This window comes from Notechis scutatus, chromosome 4, assembly GCF_049901735.1.
Source record: "Notechis scutatus isolate UNSWTSFEM ecotype Mainland chromosome 4, rNotScu1.2, whole genome shotgun sequence".
Lineage (NCBI taxonomy): Eukaryota > Metazoa > Chordata > Lepidosauria > Squamata > Elapidae > Notechis > Notechis scutatus.
Genome location: NC_142012.1, coordinates 147,299,879 through 147,326,401, shown reverse-complemented (window position 1 = coordinate 147,326,401; position 26,523 = coordinate 147,299,879). Strand labels below are relative to the sequence as shown.

Below are 26,523 nucleotides of genomic sequence, written 5' to 3'. Positions count from 1 at the left end.
ACAGAGGTTCTCGCGAGAGTTGCTTCGTTTATGTAGAAGGGTCTGGCGTAAGCGGTGCTTGTCAGAGAAGGGTAAGTTAAGATCGAGAAAGCAAGCGTACGACCGGTTAGTTTGCAGGTTGGGAGGGAACGCGCGATTGGAGAAGGGAGGGGAGATTGGGAGAGGGGGGTCGTGCCTGACTGGCCGCTGACCGGCGTCCCCGCGACAGTTCACCTGCCACGTGTGACTGGGGGTGGATGGGGTGGCTGATACCCCTTCCCTTCGCCAGCCCAAGGTAGCGTCGGAGTTGAACCCAGAATTGTGCTCAGGAGGACGTAGGGAGGATGGGTGTACCAAGACTGTCTCTAGGGGAGGATCATTTTTATGCCTTATAGCAATATCCCTCATGGCCATTTAAGATACTGGACTTCAACTCCCAGAATTCCTCAGCGCAGCATGCTAGCTGAGGATTTCTGGGAGTTGAAGTCCGCCCGTCTTAAAATGGCCAGGTTGAGAAGCACTGCTTTATACAGTAGTTCAAAAATTCAAACCTCTCATCTGTTTTCTTTTCCCAAAATATGAGAAATGAGCCTAGAAATAGGTAAGAACTGTTTGGCTGCCTAGAGCAAAGAAAAGTCCCTAATGAATAACAATCCAAAATGGCACTTAGGTTGACTTTGCTTATCAGGAGGTTGCAAAAGGGGATCACATCACCCAGGGACGACACCACACCATTCTAAATATGAGTCAGTTAACAAGCATTGAATTTGAATTTTGATCACATGACCGTGGGGAAGCTGCAACAGCTGCATGTGTGAAAAATAGTCTTTAACTCATTTTTTTCAGTGCTGTTGTAATTTTGAATGGTCACTAAACTGTTGTAAGTCAAGGACTATCTGTATTGCTTCTTTCTTGTTAATATTTTGCAATGGAATACGTATTTGAAATTTTATGGATAAATTTATGGTTCTGAAAAAAATGCTGCTATTCACATAAAGACTGTTGTGGAGTATGAAAAATTTCAAAAAATACTGATTTACCAGAATGCTAAGTTGCCATTTTAAAAAAGCAAAAATAAAAATGGGGCATTTCTGTAAGCACACTAGTGTCCAACATCTCTTCCCCAGCAGCGATATCTGCTTCTGAATCGTGGTAGTTTGATTCTATAATTCAGTTCCGTCCTTTAGTTTATAATAGTGTGGCTAAAACCAGCCCTGTAATTATTGATTTTACATTTTTCTTTTGACACTTGGTATTTTACGGAATTACTGAATCTCCATCTCTTGGTTGAAATTTCTTCCCACCTTAAGAATTTTAGAATGTAACAGATTTAGCCTTCATTCTCCATTTACCAAAGTCTGAATTTCTTACAATAGGGGTCAGTGTTTGTATCTTTTGAGAATCACATGTGGAAGAAGAAATGGAATATATGAAAGAGTGTACTCCCCTTCACCAGGGGAACATGTGAGTAACATGATTTTAAAAGTCAAACTAACCTGCAGAAAATATGAAATCCTAGGATTAAATGTATGCAGGGGATTGCCTATCTGAAAACACTATAATCAGACTACCATTGCATATTGATGCATAAATTGTTAGGTGACAAACTTGCTTATATGATAATATTAAATCAGGGTGTTATAATGATTTTTAAGCAGTGCAATGTCTGGATAGTATTGAGTAGTAGACAATGGCAATCACAGAATCCTAGATTGGAAAATTGAAGGAAAAAACTAAGTGACAAGTTATCTCTATATTGGTGCCAAGAATGTGGACATATCAACAAAGTAACAAGGTGTCAATGTTGACTTGAAGTCCTTAATTTTATTCTTTGATTTGGGGAGGACGGTACAGTCCCATGACATCTATTAAATATGCATAAATGGTTTGGTTTTACATGCTAAATATCTTCTCTTACTTTCTTGAATTGGGATCATATTGTCAAATGATCCTGAATATAAGCCACTTGGAAATTAATACCAAAAGAAACTAATTCTGTGGCATAAGCATTTGTGGAACAAAATATTCTGGAAATGAGATTTATACTACAACAGATTCAATCCTTGGAATAGCATTATTTATACATAGATTTTTATGATGCCTACTCAGATCTATTAATGTAAAATGCATCAGTATTCCATCAGTATTATATTTGTACTAAAAATCGTAACAAAATGATAAAATTGCTTTTTCCAATAAGAGTGTACTGATTGCTTATGATTCAAATTTGATTCACTGATTCAGTTGGGACTTTCTATCTTGATTCAGAAATATGATTTGATGTGGGGCTTCAGTCAAACCATCCTGGTATTTAAATCTCTGAATCAAAATTACATAGTACTGATAGTAGTGTAGCACTCTTGGCACTACGTAAAAAGCAAAGTTATGTATTTTTTATTTTTTATTTAATTTAGAAATGATGTGTTTTATTTTAATGATAATTTTATGTGTTGTAGTTTATGTTGCCAGTGTGGCATTACAATCCCACCAAACCCAGCCAACATGTGTGTAGACTGTTTAAGAACTCAAGTGGATATCACTGAGGGGATTCCTAAGCAAGTCACTGTTCATTTCTGCAAGCAGTGTGAAAGGTACCATCTACTTTCTAGCTTTTAAATTAACAGCTATGTTTGGATGTTATGATAGGCCAGTTTTGTAAATAATTTAAATTAGAATTGTAAATCTATTATATGCTATTCAAGCACTCCCACTTAATTCCACTTGCCAGCAAGTATATGTAACAAATCTGGAAAACCATAGGGTCTGTTTAATGTTGTGTGCAAATAAATAATTATAGCTTATTTTCCTTTGCTTCTGATTAAATGTAGATTTCAAATTTACTGAATTACCAAATTATTAAATATCTTATATCAAGAAATGAAATGGCAGTATTTTTTATTGAAATTCTTATGGTTAGCTCAAATTCTAAAACATTTCTGATAAGGATGGTGCTATATAAATCAGTTAAGTTACAAGCTGTATTGTGTACAAACTGCTATGCATGGAACAGCTAGGTTCAGGAGGTCTGAGTCCCAGTTGAAAATTTAGATTTTTTTTTAGTTTATCTTTATTAGGGTAAAACATATTTGATTGGATTAAGAGACTAAAATTCATTCTGGCAGAAATTTTTATTCAGATATAGAAAAAAACCAGGGATAGCAACAATTGTGTGTGTTGCTAAGGGATTGTTAAGAAAGGAAGATGTTGGAAATATTGAAAAAGGAGCAAATAGAAGTTGAGATTTCCAATGCAGCATAGCAGGCCTTTCTGGCTATTTTTTCTGGCTACCTTTTGCAGTCTTCCTTCTGCGGTTTTGTAGGTGTTCTGTGGTCGGGCCTGGGAGAATTGCTTGGGGGATCCTGGGGCTGGGGGAAAAGTTGAATGAGAGTATGTTGGTCCCTTTCCCCCAGGTGAGAGCTGGGGGAGAGGAGTGGCTCCCTGCTTGGTGGGTGAGAGCAACTGGGCAGGGTGCTGTTTATGCATTGAGTGGATGTATTCTGAGTGTGTTGGGAGATAAGGGGGGGGGCTGGATGTGACCCCTCTGCAGCAATAAGGGGTGGTGTGAGTTTGAGGGCACTGAGAGCAAATGCTATAGTGCCTGTAAGGCTCACCTTGCCCCCAACAGTCTATCAGTGGGAGTAGGGGTTCCCCCTTCTTTTTTTTAAAGAAGAGTGTTGGGGATGGGGAAAGGAATGGTTCTCAAGGAAGGCAGAGCAGGGAGTCCTATTTCAGTGGTGTCAGGTTACAGGGGATATGGGAGATGAGAGGGCAGGCACGGGGAATGCGAGCTCAGTGTTTAGTGCTGATCTCGTGTTCTGCCACACTGTACTCACTTCATTTTCCTGATCAGCAGTTCTGTGGTAGCTCTGGTCTTAGACTACTGCTTTTAAATGTGAGATCAGCCTGCAATAAGGCTAGCCTTATTGCCGATTTGATCCTCGAAGAGAAGGCTGATCTGGATCTAACTGAGACCTGGCTGGGCCTAGAGGGAGATGTTCCCCTTGTAGAAATGTGTCCAGTGGGTTATCAAGCATGGCACCGGTCTAGACCTCAGGGCCAGGGAGGAGGTGTGCCTGTTGTTATCAGAGAATCTCTAGTAGCCTCCAGAGGCACTGTTCAACAATTGCCTGGATGTGAGACCCTTTTTCTTATATTGGGGTCAAGGGATCAGGTGGGATTGCTGCCACTGTACCAGCCTCTCTGCTGCATGGCAGCTTCCCTACCTGGGCTCCTGGACCTCGCCACAGGGCTGGTGGTAGAATTCCCCGGGCTTATAGTTCTGAGGGATTTCAACCTGCCTTCTGTGGGAGCAGAGGTAGCCTGAGATTTCATGGAAACCATGATTTTTATGGGCCTGCCTCAGATTATCCAGAGCCTGACTAGTAATAGTGGTCACACTCCTGATTTGGTGTTCTTGTTGGAGCAGTGTATATGTGACCTGGAATTGGTAGACCTGTCCTTGGTCCCCTTGTCATGGTCAGATCACAGTCTGTTGTCAATGAGTCTCTCAAAAGCTGCACGCACACACACACACACACACACACACACACACACACACAGGGAGACAGGAGGACCTATTAGATTGTTCCGCCCCAGTCGATTAATGAACCCAGATGGGTTCCAGAAGGAGCTGGGGGTTATAACTGCAGATCTATCATGCAGTCCAGCTGAGCTCTTAGTTACTGTTTGGAAAGGTGACTGAGGCTCTGGATAGGATTGCACCCTTGCGACTTCTTCTCACCTGTAGACCTCTCTGTGCCCCGTGGTATACAGAGGAACTGAGAGGATAAAACACATGAGACGTCTAGGGCGTCGCTGTCAGAAGACAGGAGATGAACTCGATCGAACACAGGTAAGAGCTACTACTAAGGCCAACTTGTGGCGATTCGTGCGGCGAAGTGTAAATACTTTTCCACACTAATTGCGTCTGCAGATAATCGCCCTGCGACCCTCTTTAAGGTGAGCCATCTCCTCCTAGGGAAGAGGGAGATTGAGGTCTACATGAAGGGGCGCACTGAGCAATTTGCAGATTTTCTCAATTTTGTTTCCAGTTAGATGCCGGCATGGTTACTGGTCTGGAAGCTGAAAGCTCCTGAGGCAGGTTCTTTCCCTGTTATCTGGGAATGGTTTGACCCTGTTGCTCTTGAGGAAGTGAACAGGATCCTAGGAAGTATGCGCACAAGCACCTTTGTTTTAGACCCATGTCCCTCCTGGCTTGTGAAAGCTTCCCAGGAGGTGACGGGTGGACTCTGGTGGTGATTAATGCTTCTCTACAGGAGGGGATGGTGCCCAGCACTTTAAAGAGGTTGTGGTCCACCCTCTTTTTAAGAAGCCATTGCTGGACTCCACCTGGTTGGATAATTTCCAACCTGTCTCCAATCTTCCCTTTTGGGGGAAGGTTGTTGAAAAGGTGCTCGCGCAGCAGCTCCAGAGGTTTTTGGATGAAACAGATTATCTTGACCCCTACCAGGATTCAGGCCTGGATTTGGAACAGAAACGACATTGGTTGCACTTTTGGATGATCTCTGGTGGGAGGGGGAGGGGGATAGTGCATCCATCCTTGCTCTACTTGACCTCTCGGTGGCTTTTGATACCATTGACCATGGGATCCTCCTGGGGCGGCTTCGGGGATGAGAGTGGGAGGCCTTGTGCTATCTTGGTTCACTTCCTCTGCGGCTGCTCTAAGTGTTGATAGGAGGGGAGAGATCTAGCCCTCGCCCACTGCTTTATGGGGTTCCACAGGGCTCGATACTCTCTCCGCTCCCGTTCAACATTTATATGAAGCCGCTGGGTGAGATCATCCGTCACCATGGACTGATCACTAATCAGTCCACTAATCAGTATCCATCAGTATCACTAATACGGTGATGATACTTAGCTGTATGTCTAGGCTCGTGGTGAGTTAAGTGTTGCTGGGTCCTCTCTCTCGCAGTGCCTGGAGGCTGTTAGGGGCTGGATGGGGAGCAACGGGTTGAAACTAAACCCTTGCAAGACCGAGTGGCTCTGGGTCTAGGGTTCGTTGGTTCAGGAAGAATGGGGTGGCACTACCCCAAACAGACCCTGTGTGTAATCTAGGGGTTTTCCTGGAATCCTGACTCCTGCTCAAAGAGCAGGTGGCTGTCATGGCCAGGAGGGCCTTTGCTCAACTGCGGGTTGTGCACCAGTTTCACCCTTTCCTGGACCAACGGTCCCTACTCACAGTCACTCATGCCCTGGTCACTTCCCATCTTGATTATTGCAACGTGCTCTACATGGGGCTGCCCTTGAAGAGCATCCAGAAGCTGCAGTTGATGCAAAATGCAGCGGCCCACATGATTTTGTGCAGACCTCAGTATGCACATGTGTCACTTCTCTTGCAGGAACTGCATTGGTTGCCATTTTGCTTCCGAGTGCAATTCAAGGTGCTGGTTGTCACCTTTAAAGCCCTTCATGGTTTGTGACTGGGTTATCGAGGGAACGTCTCTTACCGGCCACATCTACCCAACCCGTTAGAGCGGGGAGGCAGGGAATGTTGCGGGTCCCACCCCTGAGGTAGATACACCTGGTGGTGGCTCCCTCTCTCTGGAATATCATTCCCCAAGAGATTAGAATGGCCCCCAATCTAGCACTCTTTCGAAAGGCACTGAAGACCTGGTTTTGCCAGTGGGCCTGAAAAACCCAGAGTGGGATCAAGCCCATCAAATGGCTAGTGTGATCTGCTGTCATCGGGATGGGAGGGTGGGAATTGGGGGGATTTTTTTATTTTATTTTATTTTTTTCCAGATTTTGTTCTATTGTACTTTATTAATTTATTTGATTCTTTTTGTTAGTTTTTGTTGTTTTTTATTTTTATTTTTTGTTTTAAATATGGTTTTACATTGTGTAAGCCGCCTTGAGTCGCCATGGGCGAATAGGTGGCAATGTTAGATAGATAGATAGATAGATAGATAGATAGATAGATAGATAGATAGATAGATAGATAGATAGATAGATAGATAGATGATAGATAGATAGATAGGCTGGTTGGAATGCTAACCTTGCTTGAAGCCAACTTTGGCAGCCGCTGGGGGGGGGGAAAAAGAAATGGGCTAGTAAATAGGAGAGCAGATTGATTTTATCAGGCATGCAGAAGAGGAAAGTCCATTGCCAATAATACTCTTACAGATTTTGTTTTGGCCAACACCTGAAACAGCCAGTGTGTTTTGGATTTCACTTCTGCTGAATCATAACACACCTGGCACCGTTTCCTGTAACACAATACAGGTAGTCTTCACTGAACAACCACAATTGAGACCTGTAATTCCACCACTAAGCAAAACATGACTTGATCGCAGCAGGCTTATAACTTCATTTCCATCATTAAGTGAATCACAGCTGGTCATAAGCAAGATGTCACATGACCATAACGTGCAATTGTACTGCTGGCTCCTCCATTGATTTTGCTTGCTTGAAGCCAGCTTGAGGTGTGCAAATTGCAATCCTATGATTTGACAATACTCTACTGGTCATAAATTCCTACCAGTTATGAAGCACCCTGTTTCAACCATATAACCGCAGGTATGCTATGATGATCACAAGTGCAAAGTCCGATTGTAAAGTTACTTTTCAGCACCATTGTAACTTGAACAGTCATTAAACAGGGTGGTTACAAAGCAAAAGACCATCTGTATATTTTGGAATTCAAATCACAATTTTTATTTTTTAAAACCATAGGATATATTTATGCATACATCAATTACAAATCCATGTGTACTTATACTAGGCACATTTTGGTCTTTAAAAGGGCAACAGATGTCTCTCTTTCACCAGGCTTCTATTTGTTAGTTAGTATAGGTATTTAATTAGAAACTGCATTCAAAGCATCACAAATTATTTCTGCTGTAGAAGATACATTTTGAGAAATGGACAAACACCCCTGGAATGGACCACCCTGTATTTTATACAACTAGCTTTAATTTATGTCAGGAATTTTTGTGTTTTGACATTTGCACTTCTCAATTTCCTAGCTTTGCCTTGCTTCCTCAAGCTAAGTAGAAACATGGTATAATGATGAGTTATCTCAAAGCGAGATAAGCAGCAAACAAATCAAATTAATAAAATCATTGCCCTCGTTATCACCATATTCATCCAGAGTAAATTAAGTTCTGAATTTAAATACAAAGGTTTATGTAATGGAGTACATTGCTGATAGAAAAGCATGTTGATTGTATCCTTGGTCGGATTTAGATTCAAATAATGTAGTTAAAAACTAAAATAAACTTTGTGAATTCAGTGGAACTTTTTAAGATCGTACTGTAAGTTATGTTTTTTTTTCATTGAAATTAATAAAATTAGTCTTTACTAATGTGCTGCTGATGTCCATGACCCTAAAACATATTTTTATGTTTAATAAAAAATATTATGCATTATGTTATCAAAACTGACTGCTGGGGTAGGGAGGGCAGTTGCCTTAAAAATAAATGGTTCAGTTAATTTTTTTTCTCTTTCTTTATATTTCAGATATCTTCAACCACCAGCAGCTTGGCTACAGTGTGCTTTGGAATCAAGAGAACTTCTTTCATTATGCCTTAAAAAAATTAAGGCTTCTCTTAATAAGGTTAGTCATACATATGTTTATTTTTGTATGAATTTTACTTAGACTGGATACTGCTATCACTCTTGAACTAAAAATTCAAGTGTCAGTATCCAGAAATGTCTCTCAGTCTTTTTTCAACTTTGCACTATTTCCAAAATCTAGAATTCCTAGTTGCTGTGTGCCAACACACTTGAAACAAATTATTTAAGTAAAGTTAATATAACATACACTGAGTTTATTTTTAAATGTACAGAAACCACATATACTTTGACACATGGTAACATTAGTTAAAAGCTGAAACTGTTGAGTAAATATGTTTCCGTCTCTGTTATGTTTTGCCTTTTTGAGTATTCATAGATAATCATGCTGTTTCCTCCTATCAGGTTCGGTTGATTGATGCAGGATTTGTATGGACTGAACCACACTCTAAAAGACTTAAAGTAAAGCTGACTATACAAAAAGAGGTAAGTAAACATTTTTTTTTTTTTTGCAAAATGACAGAATTAATATGCCTTATCAGAAACCCAAGTTATGCTAGCTAGGGAAATTTGAGGGTGTTCTTGTTCCTGACTTGTTACATTTCTAATAGCGATTTACTGTACATGCACTAAATGCATTGTCTTGGAGTGTACAGTATATTCTATAACCTTTGTGGTTGGACTGTTATAAAGCTGCCTCCAAGGGTCTGGTCTTAAAACGTAACTCAGAAGTACCGTTGGGTCTGGATGCAGCACCTTGGCTGCAGCTTGGGGGAGTAAGTTTAATTGTGTGATGTGTATGTTGAAATTGCTGCAATGAATTCTGATAACTTCCAAGATATGTTTTTAACGTTTAAAGTCATACGTGGCTTGGTGTGCATATGCAGGATTGTCTCTCCTAAGCATAACTCTGCATTGATTCTCAGGAGGCTTGTCAGGATACCCATTTCATATCAGTTTAAAGTAACTGGGTCATTTTTAGTAGAAAAAATATTTTGTACTGGGAGGTAGAATGAATGTCCATCTTGTCCGTGTTTTTTTTTTTCTGAAAGCCAGATTGTTCCAATGAGTTTTTTATGTAGATGGTGGACTTAGGTTGCAGTTAGTTTTGCAATTGGGCAGTATAGAAACATTATTCTAAACAAATAAATTACAAAACTGCTCATTTCCCAAGAAGCATGAATAGATTTGGAGTATATGCAGATCAATAAAACATTAAGGAATTCTTTTTTTAAAAGTTTTTATTGGTTTTTAAAAACAAACATAAACAAACAAAACATAAAAACATCAAACCATCTTCCATATATGTACATACAGTGTGCCGGTTGGTTTACAAATTGTTTTGTGCTTCCATTTCGTAGTCTTCAATTACAATTACATTGCATATAATCTCATATTTTCAATCAAAAATTAAATACCTTAGTATCATTATTAATCAATCATTTGACTATACTTTTATTCATTCATGTTTTACAAGATAATCATAATTTACTTAGTTTGTTTTATAACAGTTCATATTATCATCCCAAATCTGTCCTAAAATCATTTTGTAGATATAATAAGAAAGAAGTACATCTTTATATATTTATTATTTTCTAAAAGTCTACATATTTCATTACTGTATTTTATTGTCTAAGTTTGTAAAATCACCTAATTGCCAGTTGACTCAAGGTGGCAAATCTTATTGGTTCTCACCTAGGTAATGAATGGTGCAATTCTTCAGCAAGTCTTTGTAGTAGAGTATATTGTTCAGTCACAAATGTGTGAAGACTGCCATCGAGTTGAAGCTAAGGATTTCTGGAAAGCAGTGGTTCAAGTTAGGCAAAAGGTATGTATATGTGCATATGTATCATTAATAGTGAATGCTGAAGGCATAGTTCATCTGCTAGGATTTCATCTGATGTGTAGAAATGTGATTGCTCTTTCTTACCTATATACACTCAAACACAAATATTCTTGCTTGGTTGTTGTTTTTACCCTTTACTCAGTAAACAACTCTGGGAATCTTTCAAACCAAATAGTGGAATATGAGTGCTATAAATAAATAAATCGATTCCAGGTTTCTGTAGAAAACTGGGCTATATATTTATTCCTGCCAATGTAATTTGTATGGGCTACTGAGTTTTGGGTTTCAAGTGAAATGATAGCTCTCGTAGTCTTTTTTTAATACCCTTAATCACTTTACAGGAATATAAACACTATCCATGTATAAATTTTATTTTGTTCATAGACACCACATAAAAAGACGTTTTATTATTTGGAGCAATTAATTTTAAAGCACAGGCTTCACCAGAACACTCTTCGGATCAAAGAGATTCATGGTAAGTAATATGCTTTTACATTTTTTATGTAAAACTCTTTGGGCCTTTGAGTGATTGGATTCTCAATACATAAGTTACTAGCAGTCAAGAATAAGAGGCTTGTTTTTTAAGAAACTGGGTCACACAGGAAAGTCAGTTGAGGATTATTATTTGTTCAGTAAATAAATTTATATTGCTGCCCAAATATTTTTAGGGTCGAACTGAAATTTTCTTAACATGTTTATATAAAGAAGTCAACTTATGTTAGTCTATGAAAATATCAAAACAGCTTTTAGGCTTTCACAAAAATCCAGAAAGATAATATTCCTTATAAATAAGTCTTCATTTCAATTTCATTTATGTACCTACAGATGGTCTGGATTTCTATTTTGCTTCCAAACAGCATGCTCAGAAAATGGTGGACTTCCTTCAGTGTACTGTACCTTGTAGGTAAGTCTTTGTTCTTTAAATCGTCTGCTGCACATAACTGTTGAAGGCATTGTAATCCCATTGATTTTTTTTTCACTTTTACGAACTAGAAGTGATTCAAGCCAAGATTTAGACTTGTAATTGTAAATGGACTTTCTTTGCTATCTTATTTTACAGGGTGGGGAAGGGGGGATTTTTAATGTGAAATCTAATTTATCTATCATCCAAAATACGATTTTTTGCTATATGCTTATGAGATTCTGCTCATTATGGCTAGGCTTTGTCGATAAGCCAGGCCACCATGACTTGTTTAGCAAACTATGATGATTTTTTAAAAAGACTTTCTATGCTCTGATTTGAGTTTGTCATTTTTTTTCATTTCAGAATTAAATCATCACAGCGTTTGATTTCTCATGACATTCACAGCAATACATATAATTACAAAAGCACTTTCTCTGTTGAGATTGTTCCAGTATGCAAGGTATTTTCTGTCTTTGTGGATTAGGCACTGAGAAGCTCGTGCCCTTTTTGCTTGGAGTGGGATGTTTCTTAGAGGTTGTATTTATTCTTGCACATGTATTTATTACGTTTATATGTCACCTAATTCACTCTCAAGTGACCTTGGGGGGCTTTAAGCAACATTGGGCAGCATATATTGGATACTATTCACTATGTGAGAAAAAGAATTGACTTTGAATAAGGAGTCCCTGTAAAAGCAATAGTAAATTATTTGCATTCGTTAGAGATGGATAATCTGTGGCTCTTCCTAGATTGCTTTTTAATTTCAGTCAGTCTACATTAATTAGGAGTCAGATGATGGGACCTGTGTTCTGACAACTTCAGATAATTTTTTTCATTCCTGGCTTTCATCAATATTAGTACAGTGTTTTGTATGAAATCTCATAAGTAAGTGCAGTTGAATTCAATTGAATATTCTTCCAACTATATAGTCGGTAGCAGCAACTACATAAAATTTTAAAATTCTATATTTTTTATTTCTATGTTTATATAATACTTGATAAACTTAGCAGGCAGTGATTAATAATCTAATCTAAACAAATCTATTTTAATACTATTAAAATACTATTAAAATCTCCATTTAGCATTAATAAGCTGATTTTAATTAATTTGTTACCTTATCATATTCTTTAATACCTAGAAAAATATCAGTGTAGTTTTCTGATCTCCAGATGCCTTTAGGACTGTAATATTTTATTAAAACAGTTTAAGATAGAAAATTGAAATAAACACCATTTTTGGTTTCTGTTCTTCATTTACAGGACAATGTTGTGTGTTTGTCACCAAAACTGGCTCAAAGCCTTGGTAATATGAGCCAGATTTGCATCTGTATCCGGGTAACCAGTGCCATTCACGTCATTGATCCAAGTACTCTTCAAAGTAAGTTTGTGGATATTTTCTCTATAAACTGTAATCTTATAATACCAATAATAAGCACTCAGCATCAATCTTAATTTAAAAACAGTCCTAAAGCCTTTTTAAAAAAACTGAACTATTTTACGGTTTGAAGATACAGTTGGAAATACGTGTATCTTTGACATGAGTGTATTGTTTCCATGATTGTGGGTTCAAGGACACTAAATGAATTTTAAAAAGCAAAATATAAACATTTGAAAATGTATTTTTCAAAAGTTTAAAAATGCAAATTGATAATAAAATAATTTAATAAATGAAAACCTGCTATCTAAATACCACTTTACAGCTTTTTTAAAAACAGGGCTTCTGATCATAGCCATGGTGTCATTCCGGATTCTTCACAAGAGTTTTCCCCTTGAAATCCAAACAACTAAAGGACCCAAAACCCAAAAGGCAAATCTTGAAATGAACTTATCCAGTCATGTTTTGGTATTACATGCAAATCCACTTACTCATCTACAACTAAGCTGTGTATGAACAATATGAACCTTAGCAGCTAGAATCCTAGGTTGCTAGCTGTTTGAATTTCCAAGACATTAGAACTTAACTAGAAGAAATACTTAACTCTGATTCCTCCATGACTTGTCCATTCTATTTCCCCATTCAAAGCCCACAAGCTACTCCACCAACATCAAGTTACTAACCAGAACACCATATCAGCATTTATATCCAGATATGTCAACAATTGATTCATAAATATCTGCTCTGGTCCTATTTTCTTCTTTTGCTCTTTCAGTTGCAGAAATAGATGGAAATACTTATTGGCGCCATCCTTTTAATAGCTTGTTTCATCCAAAGCAGTTAGAAGAATTTCTTGTAATGGATATCAGTAAGATTTATGAACAGAAGCAAGGGGCTGGCGCAGGCATGAAATCCAACAAGGTAAGCTTATTGGTTTGGTTCTCTGCTAGAAACTTGAGCAAATCTTGATTCCTGATTAACATTGTTTCACTTGGCATGTAAGTATGATAGTTCCAATGAAGTCCTTGTTTCTTCTGAATGGTTTAAATATTTATTTTTATATAATTAATGGTTATCTCATCAAAAGTGACTTTGGTTGGCATATAACAAAGCTAAAAATAATTAAGTAAAACCGCTATCATTAATTGTAAAAATACTAAAAACTAGAAAAACAAAACAAACGAAGAAATACTAAATATTAATCTGTAGTATACTCAATTTGGTTTAAATTCAGCAGTTGGACTAACACTATCAAGAAGGCCATAATTTCAACCACATAGTTATGCTCAGGATTATCCTGGTAACTTTTTTTGCTTTTTTAAATGCTTGATCCAAAATTTGTCATACTATACTTAGGATAAATCCTTCAAAATGAAAAGTACATTGCAATTAATCATGAATATGATTGTTAAGTTTAATAGATGAGTTATTCAGATGATAGAAATTATGAAAAACTTTGGATTTTATAATTTAGAGGTGTAATTAGAATACTGTTATATAGGAAAGCAACTTGTACCATGATTTGAATTTATGAAAATATTTTTCTTTGCTTTCTTTGGAAATATATAAAAACACTATATTCAATTATATCATGACAATAAATGTGATACAATTTATCTTAGAAAAAAACATATGCTGTAAATTACTATTAATTGTTCTTGTTCAACATAAGCAAGTTTACACTGAAGAGTAACTTTCTGGATTAAAGTACAGATATTCCTTGTATTATTACCACAATTAGAACTAGAATTGATTGTTGAACGATCATCAGTCATCAAGTGATACACTACAGGAGTGCTTCACACAACAGCTACAATCCTGGCAATTCCCCTTATAGTCATTAAATGATCTCACGGGTTACTAAGTGGAGAGAATCCCAAATAACAAGCAAGGGACTGCCTGAGAGGTATGGGGAAGAAGATGAAGCATGCCCTTCCAATAAAGGGCTGAATGTAGGAAACCTCCACAGTAGGGGCAAAGCAGCTATCCTTCAGGAAGGTCCAAAGAGCCAGGAAACTCCAGGGGTAAGCCACAGTACAAAGCAGTCCCACCCACTAAAAAAAAGAGCAAAATGCCCAGGAAGCCAAAGTCCAAAAACAAAACAAAACGCTAAAGCTTCAGTAGATGCACTGACAATGCCCCTTTTTACTTAACTCCTGGAGCAGTAGAGCTAGCTTTGCACTGTAATAGCAATAGTGCTAAGACTTATATACTGTTTCACAGTGCTTTACAGCCCTCTATAAGCGGTTTTACAGAGTCAGAATATTGCCCCAAACAATCTGAGTCCTCATTTTACCGAACCTCGGAAGGATGGGTTAACCTTGAACTGGTGAGACCTGAATTGCCAAACTGCAAGCAGACGGTGATCAGCAGAAGCCTGCAGTACCTAAGTGTATCTAAACATGTCAAGACTCTGAAAATGTTGTAATTTCTGAAATCGTATCTACACATTGTACATAATTAGAATGGAATATCTTAGGACTATACTGCTTCAACAGAAAGGAGGGAGGCTAAAAGTATTTGCATATTTATAATTATAATATCAGAAAGTTTAAAAAAAATTGTGAAGAAGCACTGGGAAATGTTTTGGCTTAGCTTCCTGTGGGTTAAAATCACAATGCAGTTTTCTAGGCTTGGCTTATTAACAACTGTATTAAAGAAAGGTTTTATTGGGGATGTACAAGTTAATCACATATGCATTATGATTATTTTATTACTTTAGTTTGAAGTTCAGTGACCAGCTAAATGAGATCCGTGATTTAGAATTCCTAATGTACAATTCACTGTACAAAATGACCTTGTTATATTATTTGAAAAGCCACATGTGAAAGTACACTCAGCGTACAGTAGTGTACAATAGCGATTGCTAAATGGGTAGTGAATATAAATAAATGTGTATTGCTTGTAAATCCACATGTGAAAATACTAAATGTAGCTTAGAAAGATTGTATCATTTGGCTAGAAAGTAATTTGTAATTGTTTTGTTTCAGTTAATGAACTACTTTTCATGTATGTACTCCTTTTATTTTGGCATTTCTAAGCATATCCTTGCGGAAGCCTGGGTTCGGAAAACATCAGAATTGAATACAGACCATCAGTATTTCTGTCGTACTCATTTGGGGCATCTTCTGAATCCTGGAGATCTTGTATTGGGGTTTGTAATATTTTGCCTCTTTCTCTGCACATACAATTTTATGGTTGATACACATGATAAAATTAAATGGGAGAGGGAAGAGTTGAAAACAAAATTACTGGGTGGCCAAATTATGGAAGGATTCCAGTCAGTTGTTCCCTTCATACCCAATTGAGTGCTCATTGCTAAAAGATAGAAAATACTACAGTGCTTTATCTTTGCTGTTTTAAACCAGATTCCTTATGCTAGTCCATGTTTGGACTCCAAAGTCCACAATCTACATTAAAACGTATCTCCTTTTTAGATATTCCTGCAACTAAAAATTGCATTTGCTTCTAGAAAGAAAGCTGTCAGCTTTGGAAGCCATATTCCACGCTGCCACATAGCCTAAGAAAGTGGGAGCGGGTGATTTCATTTGAGTAGTTCTCAGCAGACAAAATAAAATTCTTTTCTTAGTTCAAGGTTATTAAGTGTGGCGCAGCAGAGAAAAAGGATCTTACACTGGGACAGATCATGATTGGTCCATGTGATGTGAAGATGGGAGAAAAGGGGATGGATTGTAGTTGGGACATTGTGGGAAGTCCGGGAAACTTTTAGTTTTGAGATTCCACAAATGTGCCAGGTACTATTCTAATAAAGGAACTTTTGAGATTATGCTTGTCTCGGAGTTACTGATTGGAATGGAGGTTTGCTGGATCGCTGACAATCTAAAGTCTTGCTAAATTTCTTGGATCAAAGCACATTGGGATTCAGTATTTTTATATGCTTTGGAAAACTGACAGATACAGATCCTGTCAAATCTCTCTTCTTGTTAATATTCTGGTTATTTGCATAATGACACATTTTGAATTTTTCATGAAAATATTCAATGATAATCCTGTTGTGAATTTTCTCCATTCTACTCTATAGTAATGTTTTGGAAATAATACTTTTTTTAAAGATTTATAGAATAATATATAATTAATACATGTTTTTCATATTTTTGTTTTCTAGCTTTGATTTGGTTAATTGTAATCTGAATGATGAATTTGCAAATAAGATGAATCCCCATAGTATCCCTGATGTGGTATGGTTTTGATATATTTTTTTCTTTAAACAAGTCATTTCTTAAAATTGAAAACATTCATATATTATGGCATGCTTCCATTCTCAAATTTGACAGTTTTATTTTAGTTTTGTTTTGCTTTCTTATTTAATTAATTGATTTCTTCTATTTATATAGCCATGTATCTTACAATACTGTTGTTAGGTGACTTAAATTTAAAAACAATACATATCTAATATAAATAACATATTAACATCCAAATGTTTTGTTGGATTACAGTCCACAGAATCCCATATAGGCTAGGAATTCTAAAATGTATTTTATAATACATCTTAATATACACCAAGAATTCTGACTTGTGTTTATTTGCTATATATATATATATTGGTCACATAAGAAATTAATTTTGTTTCAGGTTATTTTACCTTAGCAAGATATAAAAATTATATTTGTTTTTCTTTTATGCCCCAGTTCTCTAACAAGCACTATATCCATTTTTATTTCTGCACATCTTAAACATAATCACTCTGTCTCCCACAAGTGACTGTGAATTTTACATGTTTCTATGAAAAAATCACAATAAAATTAAATTTAAATTTGTTGTGTAAGAGACAGCATATGAATGCCCAAAGTTACACATGACCTAAAAATCTTAGATTCAGACATCTTGAGTAGTTGTTTCCAAATGGTAACTTTTCAGTTCCCACTTCTAGTTTATTTTTAAAATGCTTTTTAACACATTCTGTCTCCTTGTTTATACTTTAAGTCATTACCTTTTTCCAGGATCAAATTAAGGGTATGGAATAGACTGTTGTAGACATAGGTTTAACAACCTTGCTACTTCCTGTCACATCCACGGTCAAAATATTGGCTTTTGGGGGGGGGCTGTTATCTGAAAGGTAAAAATGCTTTCAATAAACAGTATGTTGGCTGTTAGGGATATACCCTAGCAGAATGTGCACAGCAGTCAGGCATTCAGGCGAATATGAGAGAAAGCGTTTTTTAGTTTACACACTCAATAAAAACGGATACACTGTCTTAGTTGAATAGTTTATTCCATTAAGAGTTTAGCAGGGTCAAACAGTCCAAATATCATTCACTAGTGTTCAGTCAGTTCAGTCCGGAGATTGTTCAATTGCAAAAATCCAGTGTCGAAAAAAAAATCAGTTAACTTACAATGTCAATCCATAAATCAGTCCAGTAAATATCTTCTCACAGTAGATTAGATATGCAGCATTCAAAACTCTTTCCTCCTTCGACGTCAGCAACAGGGAACACGCAGAACAATCAACCATCAATCCAGTAGCAATCCAGGTTCTCTAGCTCCCTCTTATGGCAGTTTCTCAACCGCACCCAAATTATATCATTTAGAGTTTAAAGTGAAAAACATATTTAAACTTTGCTATCATGGTTTATATATTATTTACCCAAACAACGTTAGGTAACTATGGTTATTCCTAACATTGGCTTTGCATTTTGCACTGTAAAAAACCAAAATGTCAGTTCTAATAATAGTTTTAGTCAAATTATTAACAAATGTACTATTTAATAGAAGCATTGCTTTCTAGCAGATCTCAATATTTTTCTGTAGACTATATTGATCTAGCTCTTTCCCTGCTCCATTTGTAGGTTTTGATTAAAAAAAGTTATGATCGCACCAAGCGTCAACGTCACAGAAATTGGAAACTAAAAGAATTACAAAGAGACCGAGATAACATGGATACCGATGATGAAAGGTTATTAATTCTTTTAACCTATTTTTTATGCTTTGTTCTTACACTTTTAAGCTGATATCTAGATTACCAGTTTAATCTGCCTAATTGTACTCCCAGTTTAAGTTGCTTGCAGAAGATCTATGAGAGAACTATCTACATGACATATATTTTATCAATTAGCTTGACAAAATTTAAAGAATATAAATTTGAAGTTAATGTTTTTGAACTACAATTACATAAAATGGGAAAATCTAGGAATCTTAAATTGTGCTCTGTTTTTTTCACTAAAGTTAGAGCAGCAAATTTTAACAAAAACTCAAAGGAAACAGTTTATTCACCTCTGTACTATCTCTTGATGTCCATTTTGATTAAATTTGCATGTTGGCCTAATCATAACTTAGGTTGCCTGGTTTTGGCTTAGCTTGTTATACAATTTCAATTATTTTTACTCAGAAATAAATTGATCTAGCCGACGGGTTTCATCACATGATGTATCGTGATTTCCCCCCCTTCACTAAACTGGGCATGGCCAGCGTGTGACGCATCCAACCTGCAGGCCACGAGTTTGACAGCCCTGATCTAGCCAGTAAGGCTATGCAAAATTTTTGAAAAGAGCACTCTGCAAAGCACATTGGCAGAAGCAAAGGCCTTTGCAAACCATTGACACAAATTACTCCTGAACATATTAAAGCAACGCTATCCTTTGAAAGATTGGTACATCTGTTTTTATGGGCTTATCTGGCTGTCTGTTTTTTTGCTTGTGTTTATTTGATTAGTGTCATGAAAGAAAATGTTTCTATGCCTATAATCATAAAGAGCTCTGAAAAGCTTTCAGAACATCCACACAGAGATGCAGCTTCATGTGCAGCAGTACATTTTGCAAAGTACCCATTCCTAATTCACCAATTATCGTTGGAACAAATTGTGGCTTAGTATAGTGTAAACTAGCATGTATCTAAACCCAATTGAAGAGTTGATGGATGTAACTAAGTTAAACACTGAAGGTCATCAACATTGTATTTGGTTTTCCTGTACAATTTTTGAAACTGCTTTTTCTCTGAACATCATATAGAAGAGGTTCATATGGAAAAGGAATTTGATATGTTTGTAACAGTTATAGGACATGCCTTTGAATCAAATATTTGGTTTTCTTCCGTGTTATTTGCATGTGCATATAAGTAATCTGGAATGTTCTGGATGGGGAAAATAGATTGACTTTATTTCCAATGTGATATTTTTACAGACAATACCAAGACTTCCTAGAAGATCTAGAAGAAGATGAAACAATTAGAAAAAATGTCAACATTTATAAAAGTAAGTTTCTCACCTGAAATCATTTTATTCTTCTTGAACACTGCAACATTAGGGAATATTGCATCTATAGAACCTGCAGTTCATGAGGAATAGGGATCATGTTTTTCTTAAATTAGCTTTATTGCTAAGACATGTTTGATCATTAGTGATTCACCTACCTTTATTAGATCTGCAAACATTTTTGAAACTACTGGTATCTGAAGATTAAGAGAATTAATTTGGTATAGTTGTTAAAGAGACTGTATTAGAAGCTGGAATACTGAGAGTTCTAGTCTCTCTTAGGCATGAAAGTCAGCTGGGTGACTTTGGGATATCACTTAGCGCTAGAAAGAAGGAACTGGCAAACCACTTCTTAAAATATTGCCAAAAAACCCTGCAAATACTTGTCTCTGCCAGATGTTCGGATTAACTCAACGGATTATAACATCAATAAGAGTATGTTGCTCATGGTTTTCTCCAGCTATGGGCAACCACAGAGAGCAAATTATAAACACACATCATTACCCACATATCCATTTCTAAGATTATATCCTTTGTTTTATAATAAATTTGGCAGCAAGATTTTGTGAGTATTTACCATTGTTTAGTTGATTTTATAAGTGTCTGTTCTCTTCATAGCTTAAACAGTTATTTATATGATAAATAATGCAAAGATAGCAGTATTTTTTTATTTTATATGTACCTTATAGAAATACACAAGTTACCAACCTTTTAGGATTGTAACATTCTATACCAGGTGTGTAAAACTCAATTACTGTAGATTGAGGGCCACATCAGTTTGTATTTGACCTTGCGGGGCTGTGGGGGGAGCATGGCCAGGTGTGGGTGTGTGTATGGCTAGGGAACTTGGCCAGTTCAACATCACTTGTCAGGGCTCTATTTTCGGCCACAATGGCCTCCTGCAGCCCTCTAGCAGCTAAAATGGAGCCCGGGGAGGTGCACACCACCCACCCAGGATCCATTTTTGGCTGCAACGGCAGGCCACAAGCTCCGTTTTCACTGGCAGAGGGCTGCAGGAGGCCGTCGCGACCAAAAACGGAGCCCAGGCAGGCGGTGCGCAGTCCTCCCAACCTCCATTTTCTCTGGCAGAAGCACTGCGGTCTGGTCCTTCGTTGTTTCCAGGTCAGCTCCTTGGGCCAGATCTAAGCACCCCTTGGGCCAGATGCGGCCCGCGGGCCTTGAGTTTGACACCCCTTTTCTATATCATGCCATGATGTTTGATCCTGTAATAATTTCTTTGTAGACTATATGCTATGTTCTTATATTGTAGATCCAGTGATACCAGTGGAGAGTGACGTAGATGATGATAGCATTCCCCAAATCAGTCTCACTGAAATGCTAGAAGACCTTGAGATATCTGAAGATGCTACAGGGGAAGGAGGTGCCGATATGCTGATGGGATAAGTTAGGAGGTCTTGCTAATTGAATTTTGTTCTTCCTTGAAAAATAGTCCCTAAGAAATCTATTATAGGCATTCTTGACATGAAAAATAAATAATATTGATAAGATTTGCAAGAGGTTAAAAAACAAATGCTTCTGAAAGGTATAATTATAATGGTTAATACAAAAGGAAAAATCAATAGATTTAAGTTTTTTAAAAAATTATATATCAAATTGGTATATTTTCTACTATTTCAATAATTTCAATATCTGTTCTCAGGCCTTTTGGGCTGTTTGTGTTGACAAGTGTTAACAAACCTCAAATAAACTGGTCCTTTAAATACATATCTTGCAATTGGCAAATGTAGGAAGTCTGATTAATTCAAATTAGGAAGATTTGAATTGAGATTATTCATATTATTTGAAAATAATGTAAAGTTCTTTAGAAGAGTAAACTTTAGAGTGTAAACCAAAAATCTGGTTCAACATGTTGTAGTAAGTTTTAATGAAATTTGAGTCATGAAATTATCATGCAGACAATGCAAAACGTAGATTATAATTATAGTACAATTTAACTAATCCATAACATTTGAATGACAACATCATGCTCCATGAAATGTCATTTCTCTTTATTCCCCAAATATTTAAATTTATACACTATATTTTATGGTTTAGGACAGTATGTGAATAAACCATGGTTAGATTAGGGTTAGGGTGATAGTGTGATGCATGAACCCCACAGTTAAGAATACCAGCTACTTTAGAACTATATTTGTGTCCTTCAGTTCTTTCAGAATTATGGAAGTAGAAATCCAGATAGTTAGAGAATGGTCAGGTTGGCGTAAACTGTTTAGCTTCTCCAACAGGACATTATTTTTAAGCCTTCTTTTTTACATTTCAAGAACTCTTCCTTGAGTTGAGGCAGTATCGAATAGATTTTCAATGGTTTTTAAAAATGAACAATTCTCCTAAATAAGGACAACACACCATAAAATAATTTCATACAAGATTGGTATATAATACATCATTTCAGAGTAATTAAATAGAAATGATATCATTGCTGAAAGGGTTTTTGTAGTAAAAAATGCATTTCTCAATCCATATAATGATATTTGGAGGTATAGTGTTTAAATCTCCATAATATTTTACTTTAAATGTTATTTGTACAGCAGATGTTACATCAAAGGAGCCTTAAATTACAGTTTTTACTTTTAAAATTAATTTGTAAATGCTGCTGTTTCACTGTTTTAGTAATAACTACCTTTCTTCATTAAAATATCTCAAGATTGAGCTTTTTATTGTTGATACTATGTTTCAACTTCACCTCATACTTTGTACACTTTTAATCAGATGTATATATTTGTTCTGCATCAATGCTGCAAGTTCCATTTTATTTTCATCGAAGTCTCCGTAATTCATGAAAACATTCTTAGCACTGAAACATAATTAATCTCAGCTATATGTTCCTGAGAATGCATTGTTGCCTTGCGAAAAAAGGAAAGGCAAAATTACACTTTGTATTTAGTGACTGCAACATCTACCAATGGAGTTGCCAATCCCAATTGTGTTCGCTAAATGGGAATTAACTGTCACATTTACACAAACACTTGATGAAAATGATTGGCTAGTGTGTGTTGTAGTTACGTTGTATGAACAATAACAATTGCAGTAATTCAAGGAGACATGACTCATTTAATTGTAGTTAAATATTATGCAATGATAGCCTACATATGATTCATAATTTCATGGTTATATCAGCAACACATAACATTCATAGGAGGCCAGTTAATTAAATATTTTGCTCTGTTATGTCTGGAAATGAACAGACAAAGTCCACAAAAATTGTGAAATATGCAAGGTGACTAGTGACTAAAGAATGGGATTTATTTGTTTTGATTTTGTGTTGCCCTAAGTTAACCCTCAGGTAAACAAAAATACAAATCACATAAATACAGAAAATTCATCTACTGAAAAGCTGCCCACTGATATCCATGACACATTTTAGAATGATAATTGTAATACATTTTAATAACAGTAATTGACATTTTTCTTTTTCTTTAAATACTGTATTTTAAACACATTAAAAGTTGTATTTTTAATGTTCTTCATATTATGATTTTTGTTGTATAAGAAAAGAAATACTGTATATATTCCTATTTTTTCCATTTAGTTTGCTATTCTTAGTTATTTAACAGAAACTCAAAGTAATGGCTTAACAGTGCAGTGAGATAGCTTTTCATTTAGCATCAGTCTGTGTATGCGTACTTTTCCGATGTTGCAGAATTTTTTTCCTATTTTTAGGGATTATCATTTATTGCAGAGCAATACCATTAGACAAGCTACATACAAAGATAAAAAAGCATATCTCTGTTAGGGTATGTCCTGATTTATTTTTTTCAAAAGCACAGTGCTTCTTCACAATATTTTTTAAAACTTTCCTGATATTATAATTATAAATATGCAAATACTTTTAGCCTCCCTCCTTTTTATTGAAGCAGTATAGTCCTAAAATATTCCATTCTAATTATGTATAATGTGTAGATACGATTTCAGAAATTCCAATATTTATTTCAGAGTCTTGACATGTTTAGATATATTCACTTAGGAACTGCTGTTATGTGCTTGCCGAGGACAAGTAGTATTAGCTGCATACCACTCAAGGATCATAGGATAATTAAGTGTAGTAGCTACCAGCCAAGCATGTTGGTAAACTATAAATTTTCAAGTGCTAACATGTATGTACTCTTAACTACTGTGTTTAACTCTTGATAAAGGTTAAATACTAATGAGATTTACATTTCCCTTCTAATGCCATTATTATGATAGTAGAAGAGCATTAATCCTGCAATATGAGAAACCAAATCATTTTCAGGTTTGAAAATTAATTCAAGTAGGCACCGCCTGATTCCAAACCAGTTCTGTGTGGTTCACAGTGCACATGATTATATTTCTGTGTGGTTTAAGATTAAGTAACTTCAAATATTATCTAGTATTTTCCCAGGTTTTGAATCCATGGGAAATGGAAGTAAAGCTCTGGCAACAATAACATCAGTAAATTAGAGCAACAATGGAGAAATCTAGGGGCTTTGCCCACTGCGCACTTCCCCACTACATATCTTTCAATTGACAGAAAAAGTTGGCATAAAAATTCATTGTCTCCTGCTTGATTATTCAACTCCCTGTCCCATAAACCTTCAGATTGGTGGGCTAGATGGTAAAGTAGCAAAGCCATTGAAGTATTCTCCTGTTTACCATTCATGTCCTTCATTCCATAAATTGTTCAGTGACTTCATATGACCACAACGCTATAGCAAAGAATGGCCTGGAGCCCAGGGCAGGAGATCTGCACAGCACCAATCCAAACTCAGCTCATCCTTCTACAACCGTGGTTGCACAGTGGATAGAGTGCAGTAATGCAGGCTACTTCTGCTGACTGCTGATTGCCAGCAGTTCAAGTCCCACCCGCTCAAGGTTGATTCAGCCTTCCATCCTTCCGAGGTCGGTAAAATAAGGACCCAGATTGTTGGGGGCAATATGCTGAGTCTGTAAACCGCCTGGAGAGAGTGTAAAATCACTGTGAAGCCTAAGTCTAAGTGCTATTGCTACCGGCCAGTTGACTGTACTTCTCTCAGCATAGGCAGGGAAGTTCAGCACATTCTAATATTTAGAATGGTTGGTGTCAACTTAAGGAGACAACGATGTTTAACAGTGATACCACTAATCATGATTTAGGGTTATCTCCCATATGAAGATCATTGCCATCCACTTCAATTAAACTCTATTGAAAAGCCTATTACATTTAGTTACATTCATGATTGTCTTTTGAAATTTATCACATTGCATATGTTCCAGTCAGTATTAAAATGAGAAAATAATTTACCACATGCACATCTCTAATATTTAAATCAGGCCATTTGGTGAAGCGTCAATAGATCATATTCCAATCATTTGACAGACAATGAAATACATTTTATACTGTATTATCAAATAATATCTGTGTCATAATTAAGGGCAGACATTTTACACTTGAGTCATAGTTCTAATCTGCGGAATTGTTACATAGCTTTCCTGTTACAATATCCGCACCAACTGATAATTTTTTTCCAAGACAGAAACAACAGATCTCTAAATATTAGCAGTGAAACAAAGTGCTAGATAAAACTTCCTCTTAAGACATTTTACAGCAGATTGAGGTTTTAGTTCAGAAGTCTTAAATTGCATCTTTAATATCAGACTGAAATTCACTTTCCCATTACTTTTGTTTATCAGATGGTATACATATTTGATACTTTCCCTCATTCTTCCCTCTCGGCATCTACCCACTTTTAGTTTCACTTCATTTTATTGTCTGATAATAAAATAAAATAAACAATAATGTGGTAAAATAGATTTGAAAACTAATCAAATCTTCAGCAGCTCCCCCAAGTTAACACATCTAAGGATACCAGTTGATATAATTTAGGAAAGATATTAAATATTTTTAAACTTTCTATTTACACAGAAGAAGCAAAAACACACAAAACCACCCAGACTTGGTTGAAATAGGTATAGTTCAGTGTCCTCCTTTGCTATTTGATTAAAAATTGTAGAAAGAACTGATATGCCAAGTGCAGATGAATAGGAATGAACACATAAGCTGTATATGCCAGCATGGTAAAAGTAGTTGTAGCAACAATGTGAATCACTATTTGCTCCCAGTGTTCAAAGTCATTGCCGCAGGTAACCATCAAGTATTGAAAATAAAGCCAGTAGAAATAATTCTTTATTCTCTTCATAGCTGCTGCTGCCATGAATCGTTGCTTCTGGAAAGTTGTCCTATTAGAATCAACAAAATGAAGATAGTATAAATTGTGAATAGAAGAAATCATAGAAGATTCTTCAGGATTATTCATTTCCACTGAATTCATAAAAGAACACAATTCAACAAAAATGTCTTCTGACATTTAGCTGAAGGAAATTCACTGAAGCATAACTATGTTGACTGTATAGCAATTTCATGTGTCAACAATATTTTTTAGCATTTTTTGTTGGAGAAGGTATATTTCATTGCCATCGCTTTTACTTGTATACCATTTCCCTTTTGGATTAGCAAAACAGTTGGGAAGACAGCATGGTCTATGAAGAAGGTAAAGGATGAGAAGGAAGCCTGCATTGACCATAACTGACTTTCAGTTATAAGTTGCTTGTGTATGTTTTACCCTATGAATGAGGTGTTCATGTTTATTGGCTGTACTTTCTGTAATCCATAACTCTTGGGAAACCATTCAACTTCGTTATAAAGTTTAGTTGGAAAGCAGAATA

The 26,523-nt window shown here is 36.3% G+C and overlaps 1 protein-coding gene and 1 pseudogene across 7 annotated transcripts; both read left to right on the top strand.

Moving 5' to 3' along the window:
• Positions 1–26,523, top strand: NMD3 (NMD3 ribosome export adaptor). 7 transcript variants are annotated; one of them, XM_087965267.1, is made up of 17 exons: positions 1–96; positions 1,356–1,443; positions 2,436–2,570; positions 8,458–8,554; positions 8,917–8,997; positions 10,211–10,339; positions 10,742–10,832; positions 11,183–11,261; positions 11,625–11,721; positions 12,521–12,638; positions 13,411–13,556; positions 15,677–15,789; positions 16,762–16,834; positions 18,443–18,549; positions 19,772–19,842; positions 21,113–21,254; positions 26,000–26,523. In XM_087965267.1, exons 2-16 carry the CDS (start codon positions 1,400–1,402, stop codon positions 21,244–21,246), a joined length of 1,515 nt encoding a protein of 504 aa, XP_087821393.1. In that variant the 5' UTR covers positions 1–96; positions 1,356–1,399; the 3' UTR covers positions 21,247–21,254; positions 26,000–26,523. The 7 variants fall into 7 exon arrangements, with proteins under 7 accessions (XP_087821393.1, XP_087821390.1, XP_087821394.1 ...); XM_087965264.1 differs by having other exon boundaries at positions 1–105; XM_087965268.1 differs by having other exon boundaries at positions 1–274.
• On the top strand, positions 3,761–5,034 carry LOC148130959 (uncharacterized; annotated as a pseudogene).

Bases quoted from the DNA above. Each gene is read 5' to 3' on its own strand.
- NMD3 (XM_087965267.1), top strand. From the start codon at position 1,400: ATGGAATATATGAAAGAGTGTACTCCCCTTCACCAGGGGAACAT. The intron at 2,571-8,457 runs GTACCATCTACT...TTTATATTTCAG, and splicing joins TTCTGCAAGCAGTGTGAAAG to ATATCTTCAACCACCAGCAG. The intron at 12,639-13,410 runs GTAAGTTTGTGG...TTGCTCTTTCAG, and splicing joins TGATCCAAGTACTCTTCAAA to TTGCAGAAATAGATGGAAAT.